This window comes from Cnephaeus nilssonii (genome assembly GCF_951640355.1).
Source record: "Cnephaeus nilssonii genome assembly, chromosome: 10".
In the NCBI taxonomy this organism is placed as follows: Eukaryota; Metazoa; Chordata; class Mammalia; order Chiroptera; family Vespertilionidae; genus Cnephaeus; species Cnephaeus nilssonii.
The window spans coordinates 79,121,998-79,144,683 of NC_137081.1; the positions used below are offsets into that span (position 1 = coordinate 79,121,998).

Genomic DNA, 22,686 nt, shown 5'->3' on the forward strand with positions numbered 1-22,686 from the left:
AGGGAATTTTTAAAATATTGATAAGAAATTTTGAAGAGTAATGAACTTGAAAAGAAAACTGGTTCTGATTAATCAAAAGCCTGGATTAATTCTGAAACATACGTTCATTCCCAATGTCTACAGTCACGAGTATCCAGGAAGAGTTGCACAATATGGATAAAGACCTAAGGATAGGAGTTAAAATTAGGAGTATTTTATATTTAATTTAAACTTGGTAGATTCAATTTAAATGTAATTTAAGTAGAATTTCTTCTTGCCTTCCTTCTTTGGTATTTTATCCATTAAAAATTATTTTTAAAAATACCTAGAATTATAGAAAGAAGAGGCATCCAGTTCCATAGTAATGTGGCAGATTTTTATGTGAAAAAAATCAGAAACCAACTGATAGATCTATAATACACACATATATATAAACATTTTATTTTAATAATACTCTTTTATCACTTCAATTTAAATCATTCCATTATGAAAATGTCTTAATTGAAGAGAGAATATTTCTTCAAAACTCTAAATTAAGCAGAGCTTTATCAATTAAATTTACAGCCATACAGGCTTTAGAAACACATGATTCTTCATTTTACAATATTTCCCCTTTAAAAATTTGTCATGGTTTGTCACAGATTTAAAATACAAGGCACCTAATGCTATGAAAGTATAACACAGTATATGTAGTGTAAGTGAACCAGATCTTTTCTCAAATATTTTTTCTGAAGTCTAACCAAATTTGTGTAAATATACTTGTCATATAAATTAAACATTTTTTGTGTTAATTTGCAATATTCTACAAAACTCAGAAATATAATCTGTACCTATTATAGGCAGCTTAATTTAGCATTTTACCTGTACAAACACTGATCTACATACTAAACAATTTCTTGAAAACATTTTCATAATATTTAACAAATAATAGGTGAAGATAGTCTCCGGACACTAGGATTTTATCCCTTGATTAGTTCAGATTATTTCATCAGCTGAATTCCTTGAGATGTGTAAGGCAGGTGGTCCTTTAGACAGTTTGTGGACTGAAAATTCCTATAACTGTAGTGATGTACACAGCTACATAGCAGAGTACTTCATTATGAAAATGAAGAACAACAATATGAGGAAAATACATTTTAGAGTTCCAAAGAACTGAAAACGTTACTTTTCAGACTAGGCACTGAAACGTTTTTCTCCAAAACCCTGCCAGAGATTGTCTCTTCGCTATATAATGTTCCATTGTCAAGCTGAAAATAAAAGCAAACACAAAATCATTAGATAACAGCTCTCATAGCTTTAATTTTCTATAGTTTATATTTTAAAAAGCAAATTAACATTGAAATAAACATCAAACACAATCTATGTATATATAATTGGATATATGAACTTGAGGTGAGTCGTGGGAACACATGAACACTATAGCAGTGTCAAAGGCTGACACCCAACACTACTTAAAGATCATGTAATATGTTTAATCATGGTGTATTCCACCATTACCCGCATTGAGACAGACTCCTGCCCAACCTGTCCTATTTTATTGCTTTATTGCAGCCCATTTTCTTTTGTCTTCACCATCTCCCCTTTATCCAGCTCTCACTTCCAAAAATATTGAAACTTAAGTCTGTGAGGGGGTGGACATGAGTGTGAGTACGGGGATAATGCACAGCATCTTAGGGAGGAAAAATATGTCATAGCAATAAAAAGCTTTAAAGAATAACTACGCGTATTTTTTTTAAATTTAAAGATGGCAAATAAACACATATTAGTTCTACTCTGTCCCTAAAAATCTCAGTAAAAAGACAATAAAGGGACTTAAAAGGAATAAACCATGTGGACAAAGAGAAGAGCAGAGACAAGAAAATAGTGGCTAACTCTTAGCTAGCAATGGAGAAATCGACTAGCTCTCTCTCTAAAATGAAGACATGACTAAAAACAAGCAGACTGGTGCAAATTTTATAAAAAAGCAGTTAGAAACCCAGATGCCCTCCTTTTACTTTTCACAGTGGGTGCCTCTGCTGTATCCCAGAAGAGGCTTATTCCTAAAAAAAGTAGTAACAGAGGGTCTCTGGATTGGGGAAATGCCACACACAATCCTATGTGGCTCAGATAAAAGCAACATTTGCATAGTCATAATGTAAAAGTTAACTATAGATCTACCCAAAAGTATGCAGTAACGATACTGGGCTGATAAGAAGGAAGGAGTGATACAGGGTTGGCAAACAGGCAAGTGGGGTGAGAACAGAGGAGGGAGGCACTTGAAAGTAACCTATCCTCATTTACCATAGTGGGAAAATCAACTGAATATGCCTAAAACCGAGAAAGCAAGAAACAGAAGTATAGACATGGTACTTAAGAGCGCCAGGGAGGAAAATACCAAAGACTCCACTAAGAGTTTAACGTGATTCCTGAGAAAGGGAAAGAGTGAACACAGGATAGATAATGCAGAGCAGGGAGAGCTGCTTTGTATAAGATGTCATGTAGAACTCCAACTCTTTTGAACTACGGGCATGTATAACCATCATAACAAAAGGAAAATGACCAATCACAGAAAAACACAAAACCAAGACAATTAGCTTTAGTTTGTGTATGAATTTACCATGAGGAATTCACTTAAGTTTCAAGGTCTATGTGATTACAAGGAGTTGACAGGAGTTGCTCCATGTTCTATGTGAGGAGGGGAACCCCAGTTGCAATTAGGACACATTTCAATCTAAGTTGCCTAACGTTATCTCAGAAAAAAAGAGCCTGCATGCCCAGAATTTCAGTAACTTATGATCTCATTCTAAATAAATAATCACTTTTGTACCTAACAAAGATATATGTAAGATATATTGTAAACATTCATTCAGCAAAATATAAAATGTAATGTACTTTTTCATTCATATAAGAAATATAAAAGGTTATATTTCTTAAAGTTTTTAAAAACTGGGGAAATGTTCTTCAAACATTGTTAAATGAAAAAGCAGTCAGAGAATCAGGATATATACTGGGCCAGTTATAGTAACACATGCATAACGAAAAGACTGAATACATACCCAAGTATTGCATTTTTTCTGAATGTTATACTTAGAGAAAAAACATGTTTCTAAAGTATATCATAAATAAAATGATGATGGTGGACACGAATAAAAAGTAATAGTTAAAACTTGGAATCAATTTGAGTTAGGCACTAATACTGTTATGTACTTCAAACTTATGAAGTGTTTAATACTCCCTTAATAATGAGGGAATTTCTATTATAACCCCATTTCCACAAATAAGAAAACTGAGGCACAGAGAGGTTACGAACCTTGTTTAAGGTCACAGAGCTAGTACATGGAAAAACTGGAAATGAAACCCAGGCAGTTTGACTCCATTAGCCTCTTGGTTGTATTGCCTCTCAAACAACTAATTATGGAAATTCAATTTTGTATATAACCAATACAAGAATTAGAATTAGTCAACACTAAAGCCAGCTAACATACAAACCTGGACGACTGACAACAGCTAGCTAGCTCCATCCTCCTGAGCAACACTGTGCATAGGAATAAGACTCTCACACTGTTCACTGTCTTCTGGAACCCTTTAAAAAAAGGCAATAGTTAAGGAAATCTTTAAAGCTAAAAGGAACCCTTAAAAATGATCCATACAGATAGCTGAAGCTGTGTGGTCAGAACTAAGACTAGGGCAAAATTTCTCAACAACTTGTCTCAAGTTCTTTCTATAATAGAATATGAAAGCTTTCTCTGTTTAAAAAAATTGAAAAAATTTTTGAGGCAATGTTATATTTTATTATGAATTTTATTCAAACCAATAAGAGTTCACTACATTTAAATGTGTTATAGCAAAATAGTAAGAACTTTAATTTTACCTGTGAATCAAAACATTTTTTAAAAGTAGTTGTGAAGAAACTATCTTATAACCTAAGGATCTGAACAAATTACTTTAGTTTTACCTGTCATAGTACATATATAATTATAATCTTTCAATAATTCTTCACAAAATCTCTAAAATCTAGGCCAGCATGATATGATTCCTAGTTTATTTAGCAACATTATTTGTTTAAAAATTATATTGTAGCTAAATCTACCTCTGAATTCGATGTTTTCTGCATATAAAGGCAAAAATTCTTCTGATTCCCACCATCACAGGATCCCAATTATTATAATGGCATAGGAGAGTTACAATAAAAAATGAAAAAAATACAGGGATAGCGCCTGCAAAAAATAACCAAGAAAACTGCACCTAAAAATAAAAGGTAGAAAAAACACACCATAATTATTAGGAAGACAATTTTCCCCTTTAATGTAAGTTTTCCATTTATGAAAAGTTATGGGAATAAGTTAACACACCAAGAAAATACTAATAATACTAAGTACTGACAATACATTAGTAAGTTCATTATTATTAAAAAGGATTCAGGACTTCAACATCATAACCACGTGCTTAAATTACCAACAAAAATATTTCTCACTTGGGGAACAGCCTAAAGGAAAGCCAGGAAGGCATGCTTTTCATTTACTAGACACAGTATGGCTGAGAACAGAATTATGAAACTCTAAGCTTTTGTCTTATGGATCACGTTGCCCACTTCCCCTTCACTGATTACTACTTATCTCAAGTTGATCCTGCCCTTCAGTTTCTGAAGTCATCTTAAAAACTCAAATTTTAAAAAAGTATGTTATGGTCTAGTTGTGATATGTTGTGTTGTTACAGTTCTTAATACAGTATTAAAAACACATTAAACTCTTAACTTCAACTTCTATAAACCTTTCATTAACAACTAGAGGCCTAGTGCACAAAATTTGTGCACGGGGGGGGGGGGTCCCCCCTCAGCCCAGCCTGGACCCTCTCCAATCCGGGATCCCTCTCACAATCCAGGACCGCTGGCTCCTAACTGCTCACCTGCCTGCCTGCCTGATTGCCCCTAACTGCCCCCCCCCGACAGCCTGATCACCCCTAACTGCCCCCCCTGCCGGCCTGGTCACCCCCAGCTGCCCCCTCTGCTGGCCTGATCAACCCCAACTGCCCGCCCTTGCCAGCCTGGTCGCTCCTCACTGTCCCCCTCTGCAGGCCTGGTCACCCCCAACTGCCCTCCCTGCTGGCCTGGTTGCTCCCAACTGCCACCCCCGCCGGCCTGGTCACCCCCAACTGCCCGCCCCACCCCCCACGGGCCTGGTCACCCCTCACTGTCCCCCCTGCCGGCCTGGTCACCCCACACAGCCTGCTGGTCAGTCGTTTGGTCATCCCTCGCTAACCCCCACTGGCCTGGTTGCCCCACGCAGCCTGTTGTTCAGTTGTTACTGTGAGGGCATCATGACCAATTTGCATCTTACCCTTTTATTAGTATAGATTGGCAACAAATTTTAATCCTGTCACTTAAAATGAGCTTGATTATCTAGTAACAAAAAAATTTCAAAAGTAAAGTAAAGACTACAAATAAGAATACTTTTACTAAGAAATGTGAGCCAGAGAAGACAAAAACAGCAAGCTAAGCCTCAGCGGTGCAGAGCTTTCAGCCATCATCAAGTCAGACCCTCCAACCCATCATTTTATGAGGGTTGTCAAGAAATTTAAAAATAATGAGATGCCATAAAGTTACAAAAAAAAATAATTCTTCTCTTTCAGTAGTTTACCTTTACCACCTGGATTCAACTAAGAACTACCTCTGGTGGGAAACATATACTATTTCATTTCATACCACAATTAGAGCAAAGGGGTTTGTGAGAATGATCTTTTTATGAGGGACTCGCAATGTATAACACATGAACAATAACTGACAAATTAACACGCACATCCTGAGTGCATGGTACAACCCATAGGATGAGTCAGCCTAAGAACGCCCAGGAAAGATCAGTCAGTAAGAGAAAATAAAAAGCCTTCATGCTGTTATCAAATTATTGGTATAATAAAATCTTAGAACATTTGCCAGCATACTTAATAATCTAGAAAAGCCATGATACACTTAAATGACCCAAGACCAGAAAAACTTATGAATAAAGAGAGCTAAAATGTAGATCTAGTTGACAGAATGATTTCATGAATATTCAACTAAAAACCCTATCACTGAATTAACGCAAACTTTATAAATGTAGGTAAAACCCTAGATGACTTTTAAAGGAAAGTTCACTTTTAACAATGCAGTTGCATGTTGCCACATACTATAAAACTATTTGATTTCCAAGAAGCTAGGAATATAATTTTTAAAAATGAAGACATCTATTAACAAAGAAAATTGCCTATATAAAAAATATATAATCCCTAAATATATCTGAAAATAAATCTAAGTATACTATCTGTACCAGTTAATAATGCAAATTTTTTTCAATAAATAGTGTTACACATATGTTGCTATATATGCGATTTGATATGTATGCTATTTTGTTGTATTGACAGCAAGCTTCAAAACTTCATGTCAAATTTGCTAAGGTGTTAACATCATAGATGTTTTTATACTTAAAAATGTCGAGCCCTGGCTGGTTTTGCTCAGTGGATAGAGCGCCAACCTGCAGACTGAAGGGTCCCAGGTTCGATTTGGGTCAAGGGCATGTACCTTGGTTGCGGGCACATTCCCAGTAGGGGGTGTGCAGGAGGCAGCTGTTCGATGTTTCTGACTCTCTATACCTCTCCCTTCCTCTCTGTAAAAAATCAATAGAAATATATTTTTTTAAAAATGTTGAATTTCGTGCCAAAAAAAGAGCATTTGCAGGAAGTTTTAATTCATTATTTTGAAGAAAAGTGCTGCTGAAAGTTATTGTATACTTCGGGAAGCTTATGGTGAACATGCTCCATCTCAAGATACTTGTGAAAGCTGGTTTATAAACACTTTAAAAGTGATGATTTTGATGTGAAAGACAAAGAACGTCCAGGTCAACCGAAAAAGTTTGAAGACCAACAATTACAAACATTATTGGATGAAGATGCGTGTCAAACTCAAAAACAACTTGCAGAAATCTTAAACGTTGCTCAGCAAACAATTTCCGATCATTTACAAGCAATGGGAAAGATTTTAAAGGAAGGAAAATGGGTGCCACATCAACTGAACGAAAGACAATGGAAAACCAAAAGGTCATCAGTAAAATGTTGTTTCAATGGCATGAAAGAAAGTCTTTTTTGCATCGAATTGTGACTGGCGATGAAAAGTGGATTTATTTTGAGAATCCCAAACCCACAAAATTATGGGTTAATTCAGGTCAACCACAACATCGACTGCAAGGCCAAATCACTTCGGAAAGAAGACAATGCTCTGCGTTTGGTGGGATCAGAAAGGTGTGGTGTATTATAAGCTTCTAAAACCAGGTGAAAGCATTAATACTGATTGCTACCGACAACAAATAATCACGCTTTGATCATGAAATGACCAGAATGTGCCAGAAGACTAAGCACGGAACCATGCTTTGATCATGAAATGACCAGAATGTGCCAGAAGACACGGCAAGGTAATTTTGCTTCATGATAACGCACTATCACACACTTCAAAACCAGTTAAAGACACATTAAAAGATCCTGCCTGGGAAGTATTAACCCACCCGCTGTATTCACCAGACCTTGCTCCTTCAGATTACCACTTGTTCCGATCGATGGCACACACACTTTCTGAGCAGCACTTCAAAACGTACGAAGAGATTATCGAAAAAGATGGCGACCGGCTGGAAGGTAGGGAGAGAGTGCGAGTGAGGAACCCATAGAGGAGAGTGTAGACGTGTGTGGTGTGTGTGTGTGTGTGTGAGCTAGGGTCAGTTAGATTCTGCACGTCTTCCAAGGGGCTCCCTAACTGGGCAGTCCTAGATGGCGCAGCCCCGCGCACAAAGCGGACACTTCTCAGCGGCTGGTGCGGACGCGGAGACCACGCCATCTTGGGAAACAGAGCTGCCTGAGACGCGGATCCTGGCTTCTGACACAAACCAGGACCCTGCAGCCACTGGGCACAGAGAACTGCTATCACAGCTTCAGACCAACAAACAAGAATCCAGACTTCTCAGCAGAATTCCGTGAGTCAAAGAGCCTACCCCACTCCCAGCAGGCGTGCGAGCGCCATAGTAACTGATAGACCCGCCCCTCCCCCAAGCTGCTGAGCGCTCACAGGCGCGCCGAGAGCGCCATAGTAACTGATAGACCCGCCCCTCGCCCAAGCTGCCGAGCTTTGTGCAGGGACGGACGTGCTCCCCACTAGGGAATTTGGCGCGGCACGGGACAGAAGCAGCTCCCGGTCGGGGAAATCTGTCAGTGCGCACAGAGGGCTCCCCTTCGGGGAATTTGGCTTGCGGGTCACAGCTCCCCCTTCTGGGAATCTTAGAGCGTGCACAGAAGGGCTTCCCTTTGGGGAAGTTGGCGCGCAGGACGGACTCCGCCCCCCTTCCGGGACTTTGGGAGAGTGCACCACGGAGTCAGCTCACCTTCAGGATTTTAAGAATGTGCGCTCTAGCCGGTTTGGCTCAGTAGAGAGAGCACACACAGGACGCAGCTCCACTTCAGGGAATTTGGCACGCCGGACACAGCTGCCTGGGATCCCTGACTCACAGCGCATTCACACTAAGAGCCAGCGACCCCAATTGTTGGTGCGTGCACACACAGGGACCCTGATTCTCAACGAGAAACCTCACAAGGCAACAGAGACTTTGACACTTGAGTCTTGGTGCAGACACAGGAAAACTCTGACTCCTGGCACATCCTAAGGATCTCATTTTCGGCGCATACCAACAGTGTGGTGCAGACAGGGCCCCTGATTCCAAGTGTACACACGAGACCACACAGAACACTGGGGACACTGACCCTGGGCAAGTCTGGTTCCCACCAACCAAAGGCAGCCACACGTCCTAGTGTCAGAGCACTCCAGTGAAACTCGGGTGGAGCGAAGTCCCCACAGCACACGGCCCAGGTCCATGCAAACGGAAACTTGAGCTTTCTGGTAATAGCCAGAATGGGGAAACGAAATATCTCACAGAGGAAATAAAATGTGGAGTCGCCAAGAAAGGAAATTAGTAAAACTGAAGCTTGCAACATGACCGAAAAGGAGTTCAGAGTAATGGTCGTGGAATTTATACAACGGATGGATGAGAAAATCAACAACTTATGCAAGAATCAGGAAGAAATGAAAAGTGATATAGCTACAATCAAAAACACCATGGAAAGTTTCAACAGTAGACTACAAGAAGCAGAGGACCGAATTAGTGAGTTAGAAGATCAGGTACAGAAACAAGCTCAAGCTGAACAGCAATTGGAGAAAAAAATTAAAAAGCAGGAGGAAAGCCTAAGGGAGCTTCGGGACAACATGAAACGAAGTAACATGAGTATAATAGGGCTGCCAGAAGGACAAGAAGAGCAGCAGGGATTAGAAAATCTATTTGAAGAAATAATGACAGAAAACTTCCCGGATATGGGAAAGATAAAAGTTACGCAAGTAAAGAGAGTCCCAAGCAGGATCAACCCCAAAAGACCCACACCAAGACATGTCATAATTTCAATGGCAAATATAAATGATAAAGAGAGAATCCTAAAGGCGGCAAGAGAGAGACAGAGAGTTATCTACAAAGGAACACCCATCAGATTGTCAAATGATTACTCATCAGAAACACAACAAGCTAGAAGTGAATGGAAGGAGGTATACAAAGTGTTGCAAAGCAAAGGACTGAATCCAAGAATACTATATCCAGCAAGACTATCAATCAAAATTGAAGGGGAAATCAGGAGCTTTGCAGACAAAAAAAGCCTCAGGGAGTTTATCACCACCAAACCAGCAATGCAAGAATTGCTAAAGGGAATACTGTAAAAAGAAGAAATAAACAGGTAAGAAGGAATACAGACACAAAAATAGATATGACTGCAAACAAATACCTTTCAGTAATAACTTTAAATGTAAATGGACTAAATGCTCCAATCAAAAGACATCGAGTAGCTGAATGGATAAAAAAACACGACCCATGTATATGCTGTCTACAAGAGACCCACCTCAGAACAAGAGACTCACACAGATTGAAAGTGAAGGGATGGAAAAATATCTTTCAGGCAAATGGAAATGAAAAAAAAGCAGGGGTAGCAATACTTATATCTGACAAAATAGACCTCAAAGTAAATGCCATAACAAGAGATAAGGAAGGCCACTTCATAATACTAAAGGGAGAAATCCAACAAGAAGAAATAATTCTGGTAAACATATACGCTCCCAATATAGGAGCACCCAAATACATAAAAAAACTCCTGGAGGATATCAAGGGAGAGATTAATAGCAATACAATCATAGTAGGAGACTTTAATACCCCACTATCACCACTGGACAAATCCTCTAAACAAAAAATCAGCAAAGAAACAGCAATCTTAAATGACTCACTAGACCAGATGGAATTAATTGACATCTTCAGAACATTTCACCCCAAAGCCACAGAATATACATTCTTCTCAAGTGCACATGGGTCATTTTCAAAGATAGACCATATGCTGGGTCACAGGCAAAATCTCTTCAAATTCAAGAAGATAGAAATTATATCAAGCATCTTCTCAGATCACAATGGCATAAAACTGGAAATCAACTACAATAAATACAATCCAAAGAAATCAAACACATGGAGACTAAACAGCATGCTATTAAACAAGGACTGGGTCACCAGAGAGATCAAGGAAGAAATAAAAAAACATCGTGGCAACAAATGACAATGAAAACACAACAATCCAAAATCTATGGGACACAGCAAAAGCAGTCTTGAGAGGGAAGTTCATAGCTCTACAAGCCTATTGCAAAAAACAAGAAACAATGGTAATAAATTACTTAACCCTACAACTCAAAGAGCTAGAAAACGCGCAGCAAGAAAAGCCCAGTATAACCAGAAGGAAGGAAATAACAAAGATCAGAGCGGAGATAAATGACATAGAGACCAAAGAAACAATACATAAGATCAACAAAACCAAGAGCTGGTTCTTTGAAAGGATAAACAAGATTGATGGACCTCTAGCCAGGCTCACCAAGAAGCAAAGAGAGAGGACCCAAATAAACAAAATCAGAAATGAAAGAGGTGAAATAACAACAGACCCTGCTGAGATACAAAGGATTGTTACAAAATACTACGAACAACTCTATTCCAACAAACTGGACAACCTGGAGGAAATGGACATATTCCTAGAAAAATATAACCTTCCAAAAATCAATCAAGAAGAATCTAAACAGCTCAATAGGCCAATAACTATGGACGAAATTGAAGCAGTCATCAAAAAGCTTCCGGCAAACAAAAGCCCGGGGCCTGATGGCTTCACAGGAGAGTTTTACCAAACATTCAAGGAAGAACTAAAACCTATCCTCCTCAGACTATTCCAAAAAATTCAAGTGGAAGGAACACTTCCAAGCTCCTTCTATGAAGCCAGCATCACCCTAATACCAAAACCAGATAAAGACAACACAATGAAAGAGAATTACAAACCAATATCCCTCATGAACATAGATGCCAAAATCCTCAACAAAATTCTAGCAAATCGGCTCCAGCAGTACATCAGAAAGATCATACATCATGACCAAGTAGGATTTATCCCAGGAATGCAAGGATGGTACAATATCTGCAAATCAATAAACGTGATACATCACATAAACAAATTGAAAGATAAAAATCACATAGTCATATCAATTGATGCAGAAAAAGCATTTGACAAAATCCAACACCCTTTCTTGATAAAAACTCTCAACAAGATGGGAATAAAAGGCTCATACCTCAACATAATACAAGCTATATATGATAAACCCACAGCAAACATCATAGTCAATGGACAAAAACTAAAAACATTTCCCCTAAGAACAGGAACAAGACAGGGATGGCCACTCTCACCACTCCTGTTTGACATAGTACTGGAAGTATTAGCCATTGCAATTAGACAAGAAGAAGAAATAAAAGGCATCCAAATTGGAAAAGAACAAGTAAAGCTGTCTTTATTTGCAGACGACATGATATTGTACATAAAAAATCCAAAAGACTCCGTCAAAAAACTAATAGACTTAATAAAGGAATTCGGCAATGTAGCAGGATACAAAATTAACGCCAAGAAATCTATGGCCTTTCTATACACCAATAGTGAACTTACAGACAGAGAGACTAAAAAGGCAATCCCATTTACCATCACGCCAAAAAAATTAAGATACCTAGGAATAAACTTAACTAAGGAGGTAAAAGACCTATACACGGAAAACTACAGGACACTGAAAAAAGAGATAGAGGAAGACGTAAACAGATGGAAGAACATACCATGTTCATGGATTGGTAGAATCAACATCATTAAAATGTCCATACTACCCAAAGCAATCTATAGATTCAATGCACTCCCCATTAAAATACCAATGGCATATTTCACAGACCTTGAAAGAACTCTCCAAAAATTCATCTGGAATAAAAAAAGACCCCGAATAGCCACAGCAATCCTGAGAAAGAAGAATAAAGTAGGAGGGATCTCAATACCAGATTTCAAGCTGTATTACAAAGCCACTGTTCTCAAAACAGCCTGGTACTGGCACAAGAACAGACATATAGATCAATGGAACAGAATAGAGAATCCAGATATTGACCCAAACCACTATGCTCAATTAATATTTGACAAAGGAGGCATGAACATACAATGGAATAAAGACAGTCTCTTTAATAAATGGTGTTGGGAAAATTGGACAGATACATGCAAAAAAATGAAGCTTGATCACCAACTTACGCCATACACAAAAATAAACTCAAAATGGATACAGGACTTAAACATAAAACGGGAAACCATAAAAATACTAGAGCAATCCACAGGCAGCAAAATCTCAGACATACGCCAAAAGAAATTCTTCACTGACACTGCTCCTAGGGCAGTGGAAGCTAAAGAGAAAATTAACAAATGGGACTACATAAAAATAAAAAGCTTTTTCACAGCAAAAGAAACCATCAACAAAACAACAAGAAGGCCCACTGCATGGGAGAACATATTTGCAAATGGCATCACTGATAAAGGTTTAATCTCCAACATCTACAGGCAGCTTATGCAACTTAATAAAAGGAAGATAAATGATCCAATAAAAAAATGGGCAACAGACCTAAATAGAATCTTTTCAAAAGAAGACAGAAGGAAGGCCAAGAGACACATGAAAACATGCTCAACGTCACTAATTATCCGAGAGATGCAAATCAAAACAACAATGCGGTACCATCTCACACCTGTCAGAATGGCTATCATCAACAAATCAACAAACGACAAGTGTTGGCGAGGATGCGGAGAAAAAGGAACCCTCGTGCACTGCTGGTGGGAATGCAGATTGGTGCAGCCACTGTGGAGAACAGTATGGAGTTTCCTCAAAAAACTGAAAATGGAACTCCCATTTGACCCAGTAATCCCACTCCTGGGAATATATACGAAGAAACTAGAAACACCAATCAGAAAGGATATATGCACCCCTATGTTCATAGCAGCACAATTCACCATAGCTAAGATTTGGAAACAGCCTAGGTGCCCGTCAGCAGATGACTGGATCAGAAAACTGTGGTACATCTACACAATGGAATACTATGCTGCCATAAAAAAGAAGGAATTCTCATCATTTGCAGCAACCTGGATGGAATTGGAGAACATTATGTTAAGTGAAATAAGTCAGTCAATGAAAGAAAAATACCACATGATCTCACTCATTTATGGATAATAAAGAACATTATAAAATTGAACAAAAAGATAGATACAGAGACAGTAAAGCATCAAACAGACTGTGAAATTACAGGGGGAAGGTTAGGGAGAGATGGGGGAGATAAGAGATCAATCAAAGGACTTGTATGCATGCATATAAGCATAACCAATGGACGCAAAACTCTGGGGGGTGAGGGCATATATGGGAGTGGGGTGGGGGGGCAATGGTAAGATATGTACACATATAATACCTTAATAAAAAAAATTGGAAAGAAAAATAAATAAATAAAAAATAAAATGTTCAGTCTCCCCTTAAAAAAATAAATAAATAAAAATAAATGCAAAAAAAAAAAAAATACGAAGAGGTAGAAAATTGGGTCTCTGAATGGTTTGCCTCAAAACAAGAAAAGTTCTATTGAAAGATGGGGGAAATGTGTAGCTAGCGATGGACATTACTTTGAATAAAGCACTTTTGATGTTTCTCTTGAAATTATCATGTTTTCTTTGATTACAAATCCATATTATTAACCAGTACACCTAGTAATCAGATATAGTTCTTATTATACAAAATGTCAATTATAAATAAATTCAAATAATATTTTTAAGCACAAATATTGTTAATAAATGCTAAAATTTCAGAAAGTATATATAAACATGATTGGCTAATAGATTCAAAACTTCCCATGAAAGTACATTTCTCCCATCATGCTTTTCTAGTACAGCTCTGGGGCCTACCCTGTGACTTTTTCCAGAAGGTATCTTCCTACCCTCAATTTCCACCAGACTCAGCCTATTCATTTAAATGGTTGCCTAATAATATATGTAAAGACAATCCAGAAAAGACCACTTGGGTATGTTTTTCTAATCAATGACATATCCTATCTAATAAAGAAGGAATATGCAAATTGGCCATCATGCTGTCACAAAGATGGCGGCACCTATAGCCACAAGATGGCGGCGCCCAGTCCCCTCAGCCCTGCCAGAGACCCCAGTCCTTTCAGCCCTGCGGGGGGAGAGGGGAAGGCAGGTGCATGGTGCTCTGGACCTGCCCTAAGCACCCCAGCCGCCCAGGGCCAGCCCGAGGCGCAGGCAAGCCTCGGATGGTGGCTGGGCCGCCCAGGGCCGCCCGAGGCTTAGGTAACCAGGGCCGGCCGAGGCTTATGCTGCCGGCAGTGGCAGCAGCAGAGATGTGATGGGGTCGTCACCTTTCCCTGATCGCCGGGTTGCCTCCCACCCCTGAGGGCTCCTGGACTGTGAGAGGGGGCAGGCCAAGCTGAGGGACCCCCTGCTCCAATGCATGAATTTTCATGCACCGGGCCTCTAGTCTATATAATAAAAGCCTAAGCGACCATTACAGCCAGACGACCAGAATGACCCGTTGCTATGATGCACACTGACCACCAGGGGGCAGACGCTCAACGTGGGAGCTGCCCCCTGGTGGTCAGTGCACTCCCACACGGGGAGCACTGCTCAGCCAGAAGCCGGACTCATGGCTGGTGAGCACAGTGGTAGTGGCGGGAGCCTCTCCCACCTCCACTGCAGGCGGGCGGTAAGGAGCGAGGGGTCCCGGACTGCGAGAGGGATGTCTGACTGTCAGCTCAAATTTTTAAAAAGTATGTTATGGTCTAGTTGTGATAGGTTGTGTTGTAACAGTTCTGCCGGGGGGATTGGGACTAAGCCGGCAGGTGGACATTCCCCGAGGAGTCTTGGACTGCGAGAGGGCGGCAGGCCCAGCTGAGGGACACCCCCCTCCCCCAGTGCATGAATTTAGTGCACTGGGCCTCTAGCATATATATGTACACACACACACACATTTATATATACATTTTCTCTTGTGTTTTTCCTTCATCTTAAAATATTTGGTTAAACAAATTATAAAATCCTAATTAATAAAAGAGCAATATACAAATTGACCATACCTCCGCTACACCCACAAGCCACGTCCACCAGCCAATCAGGAGCGAGTATGCAAATCAACCCAACCAAGATGGCTGCAGCCACAGAGAGAGCAGGAGGCTTGGGTTGCCCCCGGCAAAGGAGGCAGTCAAGCTTTCCACCTGCCCTGGCGGGCCCAGGCCTCCACTCAAGGCTACAAAGTTTCCATTATAGAAGATAAATAAATCCCAACAAAAATGGCCATGGAGCGAGCAGGAGGCTTGGCTCCGCTCAAGGCTACAAAGAAAAATTATAGAAGATAAATAAATCCCAGATACCAGGGCCTCCACTTGAGTCGCCGGGGGGCGTGGCCGGCCTGCAAACCACCACAGGCCCCTCGCCCAGGCCGCTCCACGCCCTAAGGGAACCCCCACCCTGATCCAGGACACCCTTCAGGGCAAACCAGCTGGCCCCCAGCCATGCACCAGACCTCTATCCTACCTAATCTAATAAAAGGACAATATAAAAATTGACCATCACTTCAACACACAAGATGGCTGCCCCCATGTAGTCAAAGATGATTGCCCCCATGTGGACACAAGATGGCCGCCACAAGATGGCCAGCAGGGGAGGGCAGTTGGGAGAAACCAGGCCTGCAAGGGAGGGCAGTTGAGGGCAATCAAGCCTACAGGGGAGGGCAGTTAGGGGTGACCAGGCCAGCAGAGGAGGGAAGTTGGGGGTGACCGGGCCTGAAGGGAAGGGCAGTTGGGTGGGACCCAGGCCTGCAGGGGAGGGCAGTTAGGGGCAAACAGGCTGGCAGGGGAGTGGTTAGGGGGTGATCAGGCTGGCAGGCAGAAGCGGTTAGGGGCAATCAGGAACGCAGGCAGGCGAGCAGTTGGGAGCCAGCAGTCCTGGATTGTGAGAGGGATATCTGACTGCCCATTTAGGCCCGATCCGGTAGGATCGGGCCTAAACGGGCAGTCGGACATCCCTCGAGGGGTCCCAGATTGGAGAGGGTGCAGGCTGAGAGACACACACACCCGTGCATGAATTTCGTGCACCCGGCCTCTAGTCATTTAATAAAATAAGATCCCCTGTGACATTTCTTTTTTTTAAATTCCCTAAAATTAACCTTCAATTTTATTTTTCATATGTACAAAAGCTGATGTTTTCAAAATACCATAACATTAAAGTTCAATTGCACAGTGGTCTACCAAAATCCTTACTTCCCCAGTTTCACTATAACAATTTTGGTTCATATTCAAGATTATAACCCTGAGATGTAAAGGACCTGGATATTATTTAAATCTATAAAAAGAATCTAATATGCGTAATATATATAATATTAGTATTATATATATTTTATAATTTTGACATTCTTTGAAAATGCATGCTATGTAAGATAATTAATTTTCAATTAAAGAGATTTCCATTTTTAACCATGACAAATAAAAATTTACTAAACCACAAAACAATGTTAAATACCAGTACAGATTTTTTTTAAATAAAAAAGATAGATATCATTAAGAGTATTTTGTCTTTATCCTAAAAAGTGCACAAAGATCTAAAAAAAATTAGCTTTCATAATCTGATTATAAGTTCTACACAGTATAAGCTTTTGGGCTTTCAAGTATTTCCTCTTCCAATTATATTAAACCAACACTCCACCCTCTCCCCGCCCTCCCCACACACACACGCATGCACACACACACACACACACACACACACACACACCATTTTGTTACTTAAAAGCTTATAAATACTGAACTGAGTGGTCCATGCTACATTATATCTTTTAGTATTAGCCAATGGCACATCTCTTTTCTCCTTGTTAACCCCTTAGGAGCACTAAAGAAACTTCCCCCTTCAGGCTGTTGGGAGAGACACAGATTCTCTTTTCTGCAATATTGCCAGTATTTATCACAAGATTCCCATATTCAGACCAGGACTTCATAGAAGAGGGAGGAGGCCCCTGCCGAGCTGAGTTCAGAAAGAAATGAGCATTTGCTGAGAAACAACACTGCTCATATACCTCTCAGATTTATAGTAGTACTAGAGGCCCGGTGCACGAAATCTGTGCACGGGAGGAGGGGGGGGTGTGTCCCTCAGCCCAGCCTGCACCCTCTCCAATCTGGGACATCCCTCTCACAATCCAGGACTGCTGGCTCCCAACCGCTCGCCTGCTTGCCTGCCTGATTGCTCCTAACCGCTTCTGCCCGCAAGTCTGATCGATGCCTTACTGCTCCCCTGCTGGCCCGATTGCTCCAAACTGCCCTCCTCTGCAGGCCTGGTCCCCCCCAACTGCCCTCCTCTGCCGGCCCAGTCAGCCCTAACTGTCCTCCCCTGCAGGCCTGATCGCCCCAACTGCCCTCCCCTGCCGGCCATCTTGTGGCGGCCATCTTGTGTCCATATGGGGGCAACCATCTTGTGTGTTGGAATGATGGTCAATTTGCATATTAACTCTTTATTATATAGGATTAGCACAGTGTTAAGAATTTTATCTTAGAAATCAAAACACTACTACTTAAATGATAAAATATATCCCTACTCCATACCACTGACTTAACAAAGAGCATATGGAACATATCTACTCCTAGATGGAAAGCTACATATAAAGATACTACTCTTATGATAAAATATTGAAAAGCTAAAAATTCAAGAGATTATCCATTTCTTTCGGCACTTTTTTTTTTTTAATCCTCACCCGAGAATATTTTTACATTGATTTTTTTTATTTTTTAGAGAGCGTGGGAGAGGGAAAGACACTGAGAGACATCAATGTGAGAGAAAAACATTGATTGGTTGCCTCTTGCAGGAGCCCTGATCCGGGCCCCGGCAGGGGAGGAGCCTGCAACTGAAGTATGTGCCCATGACTAGAATTGAACCCAGGAGGTCAACGCTCTATCCACTGAGCTAAACAGCTTGGGCTCTTTCAGTACTTTTTATATCTCTATGTAGTAAAGCACCTTGGGAGAGGAGGCATCAAGTATTATTCATGGTTGTATCCTTATAATTTAGTCACATCCCTAAACTTCCATTAACTCTGTTTTTAATAATATACATAAAATATCTAATAAATAGCTTGTCTTACCTTTTGCATACACATGTCAGCTATTATGGACAGAGGTATTGTAAGGCTTAGTGCAAGTGTGCCTATCAATGATGAGGTAAGAAAGCAGCCCCTAAAAAGGAAAAAACAAAACATACATTTCCATATTAAAAAAGTAAAAGGACCAAAGAAAAAAATGATCAATGTCTACCTACCCTAAAATATAGATGTGAGAAATCAAAAGCAAAAATGAAAGCTCAGGATGGACTGAGACATAATAAATAACAGAGTTACTAAGATAATTCCTAAAGTTTATCTTCAAATATTAAAAATCCAAATATATAAGTATAAATATTTTGAGGTATTTTATGCTATTTTCAAGATCTGCTTACAGACATTGTTCAACTTTAAATGCATAACTTACATTTCCTTAACATTTTTTACAAAACTGTCAAAAGAGTTGTGATAGCCCGACTGGTGTGGCTCAGTGATTGAGCGTTGACCTATGAACCAGGAGGTCACAGTTCAATTCCCGGTCAGGGCACATGCCTGGGTTGTGGGCTCAATCCCCAGTGGGGGATGTGCAGGAGGCAGCCAAAATGATTCTCTTTCATCATTAATGTTTCTATTCCTCTCTCCCTCTCCCTTACTCTCTGACATCAATAAAAATATATTTTTTAAAAAAAGAGTTGTGATTATGATACTTAGCTAACAAAGCAGGCAGCTTTATTAAAATTGTAAGACAATACCTCACAACACAGACTTTAAGAAAGTGATAAGCCAACATGTGCATCTGTCATCAAACAAAAAATATCTCACCCTCATGAGAACTAAGTCTTTAGATGTGTACTGCTCTTCTAGTTTGGTTCAGCATTAAAAAGAAAAAAAAAAAACCCTGAATATTTTAAAAGGATATTTCCTTGTTGTTTTCCACTTGTCTAGCAATTGTCCTAACCAAAACCTGTATTATTTTCACCTTGAACTATCAATTATTTTATGTTTACCTTAAACTATCAATATTGGTATCAAATTTTAAAATATCAATTTGCATATAATTTTGTTTAGTTGAAGAAAAAAAGAAACCATTATACCAAATAGGTGAGCCATTTATAAAGATTAAAAATTTGGGTATATAAGAAGATAATGAATTATAGGCCAAGATAAAACCATAATGTATATCATTAGGACTATAGACCCATGGAAATTATAGGCAAGCGAGTTCTAGCTCAGTATAGGTTAGAATTTGTAATGCTGTCTTGTTATAAAAGAGGCTATCTCTTGAAAGTGTCATCTGAAATATTCAACAGAGGCTGGACAATCCATTCTTATTGCTGCAATAAAGAGAACTCAAGTACTAGTGGTTCCCACTACTCATAAGCTGCTCTATGAAATGAGGGTTCAAGGATTAAATGTATATATTTTTAATGTAGAACATATTTTTATGTTCTTAGAGATTTATAATGCTAAGTACAATCATAAAAAGTCTGATAGGCTTGTTATGGTTATTTTGAGTTATCAACACCTAGAATTTAGGGATATGTTTATTTCATTACTTATTCACTTTATTGCTACTGAGTTTTTATTGTAAGTACTCATAAACACTTGAATATAGAGGTGCATCTGAAAAATAAACCTTGAGATCCTGAAAAATCCATCCTAGGTAAGGATAAATATAGCTTTAATCATAATATATAAATTTCAGTGTCCAGTTTAACTATTCAATAATAAACACTCACAAATACACAGTAGGGAATAGAAATTGTGTTCCCTCTATGAAGAATGATTTTGCAATTCTGTATCAAAATTTAAAGTCTATATGTCTGACTCAGTCTTTTCCACTTAGAGGCATTTATCCTATAGAATGCTAACATATATATGCAAAGATACATATAAGAATATTCAATGCTATATTATTCACAAAGCAAAAGACTACAAACTTAAAATGTCTCTCCATGAGGAAATGGTAAGACATGTTCTACCCATTACATAACAAAATGGATTGGAATAAAGTATTTTAAAATACAGCCTTTAAAAAAATGAACCTAAGTGCTGTTATGTGAAGACTGAAGGACAAACAATTTGTGAAAAAAAGTATAGAACAATATCCATAGTATGCTCCCATTTGTGTGTTGAAAGTAAAACAAATTGAGGGGAAAATTAAGAGAATGAAACATAATTTTGTATGTATAGAAAATATTATAGAAGGTTTAGATGTTAATAGTGGCTGCCTTTGAGAAAAAGGAATAGGTATTTGTGGTAGAAGGGAGATTTCTTTTTGATTGTGAACCCTTTTGTACACTCTTTTACTTTTTAAAAGTTAAATAAAAAAGAATATTGTAAAACATGCTATTTATTATTTCTTTAAATATAAAATTTTCCAAGGAAGCAAACTACAAAATCTCACATAATGGAAAGATTACACATCACAACTCATATTTTATTGTCCCCAAAGCCTACATTAAATTCTGCTGAATATAATGAAAATCTTTTGCATCTGTTTATTATTAAAAAATAAAGCGTTCAATAACGAATGAGCATTTTAATATCTATAGGTGGCACAGTCCATGTTTACTATGAGTCTCAATATAATAATCAAGTAATAAGGACCAAACTAAACCTTTCTTTAGTCTACTATCCAAAGAAAAACTTATTTCTTTCAGATATGTAAAAATGCTCTGCTTTGGAATTTCCCAATTAAAACTAAACTTAGGAACCCAGAAAATATGAACTTGTATTAAAATACAATGAATACATAATTATTTAAAGCATATGGTTCATTGGGTTGAACCATATGAAACTGCAGTAAAAAATGGCTGAAGATCAACAATTCTTTATTATCCTACTAAGTTAAATCAAAACACAACCAGTAAATAGTTTTATCTGCTCAGAACCAAGAGTGAAGAGAGACACGAGAAATGATAGAACAAAAGAAGTGATAAGATAACAGAGGGATATGATTATATATTAATGTATAAAATAAAGTATGTAACTCTTTTAGGTTAAAAAAAGTGAGCATCTAAAATGCATGTAAAGAAAGATGGAAAAATAAATGAGTAAATGGATTCTGAGATAAGAGTTTTAGATTAGCAAAGAAATTTAAGATGGGAACATAAATTACTACAATACAAAGCAAATCTTTAAGTACTACATGAAAGAGAGTGAGTGTTGAGGATATCAAGAAAGTAAGAGCTATTCCCTTAAGTAGGGAAGAGGAAGAAGTATAGGCAGAGCATAAAGAAAGACTTCTTGCTAAAGGCTATTTTTGTCGCAGTGTTTTGCAAGGGAAACTAGGCAGTAATCTTAAATGCCATACAATACAAATTCATTTAATAGTTTAAGTACAATTTGTGTTTCTTTTTCAGTTCTTATTAGGTGGAAGCAGGACTAAGTATCAAGCTCTATATTTGAAAGGTTTCTTAAACTCCATACATGATATTGTCTTCCAACTATTTTAGGATTATTATTAAATATCAACATATTTGATATTATAACATTTCAAAGTATGTTAACATGTCTAATCAGAGTTTAGGGCTTACATATGTGACTCACCCACGTGAAAATTCCTGAGAATAAACAAAACAAAAGAGGCAAAGTCTCTAAAATAAGCAAAGGCTCTTAGACAAGCAAAGTCCTCAGAGTCTCACTAAGAACTCATGTCATTGATATGTAGGAAACACATCTTGTAACTTAGGATGTCCATTAAATAACACTTTTCATTTGTATAACACTACTTCCAAAAACACTACAAATTTAGATCATTCATATTCATTCATTCAATATTTACTGAGCTCCTTTTATGTGCAAAACATTACTCTATATGATGGATAATTAGATATTAAAAAAATAACAAAACACAAAGCTCCCGCTGTAATGGAGTTACTGTATTAAATTGTTAAGTGTGAGATGAGAAGGTGCACAGCAAGGGCCATCAGAAGACCAAAAAAACATAAATGCTTAAACTATCCAAAAGCCCATAAACTGATAACTAATAAATCAGAGGTAATAAACAGTACATACCACAACCACAGGAACTCTGAGAGAACTGTTCCAATAAGGCCATTAATGATAATGCACATTAATACTACTTTATTGGGAAATTCAAAGTCCTCAAATCCAGTATAATGAAGTAAAAAGAAACCTGGCCATAAGAGCAGCAGATTAAACAGACCTACAAAACCTAAACA

At 38.7% G+C, this 22,686-nt stretch overlaps 1 protein-coding gene across 3 annotated transcripts in view; it reads right to left on the reverse strand.

Moving 5' to 3' along the window:
* Nucleotides 1-391: 391 nt before the first annotated feature.
* Nucleotides 392-22,686, reverse strand: part of SLC35F5 (solute carrier family 35 member F5) — a 59,002-nt gene continuing 36,707 nt past the window's right edge. For 2 of the 3 annotated variants that reach the window (XM_079782448.1, XM_079782449.1), the window contains exons 12-16: nt 22,520-22,679; nt 18,545-18,635; nt 4,049-4,203; nt 3,448-3,541; nt 392-1,226 (exon numbers count right to left, since the gene is read on the reverse strand). In XM_079782448.1, coding sequence (XP_079638574.1) covers nt 3,466-3,541; nt 4,049-4,203; nt 18,545-18,635; nt 22,520-22,679 — 482 coding nt within the window. In that variant the 3' untranslated portion in view covers nt 392-1,226; nt 3,448-3,465. The remainder of the gene's footprint in view (nt 1,227-3,447; nt 3,542-4,048; nt 4,204-18,544; nt 18,636-22,519; nt 22,680-22,686) is intronic. The other variant, XM_079782450.1, reaches the window with a different exon arrangement.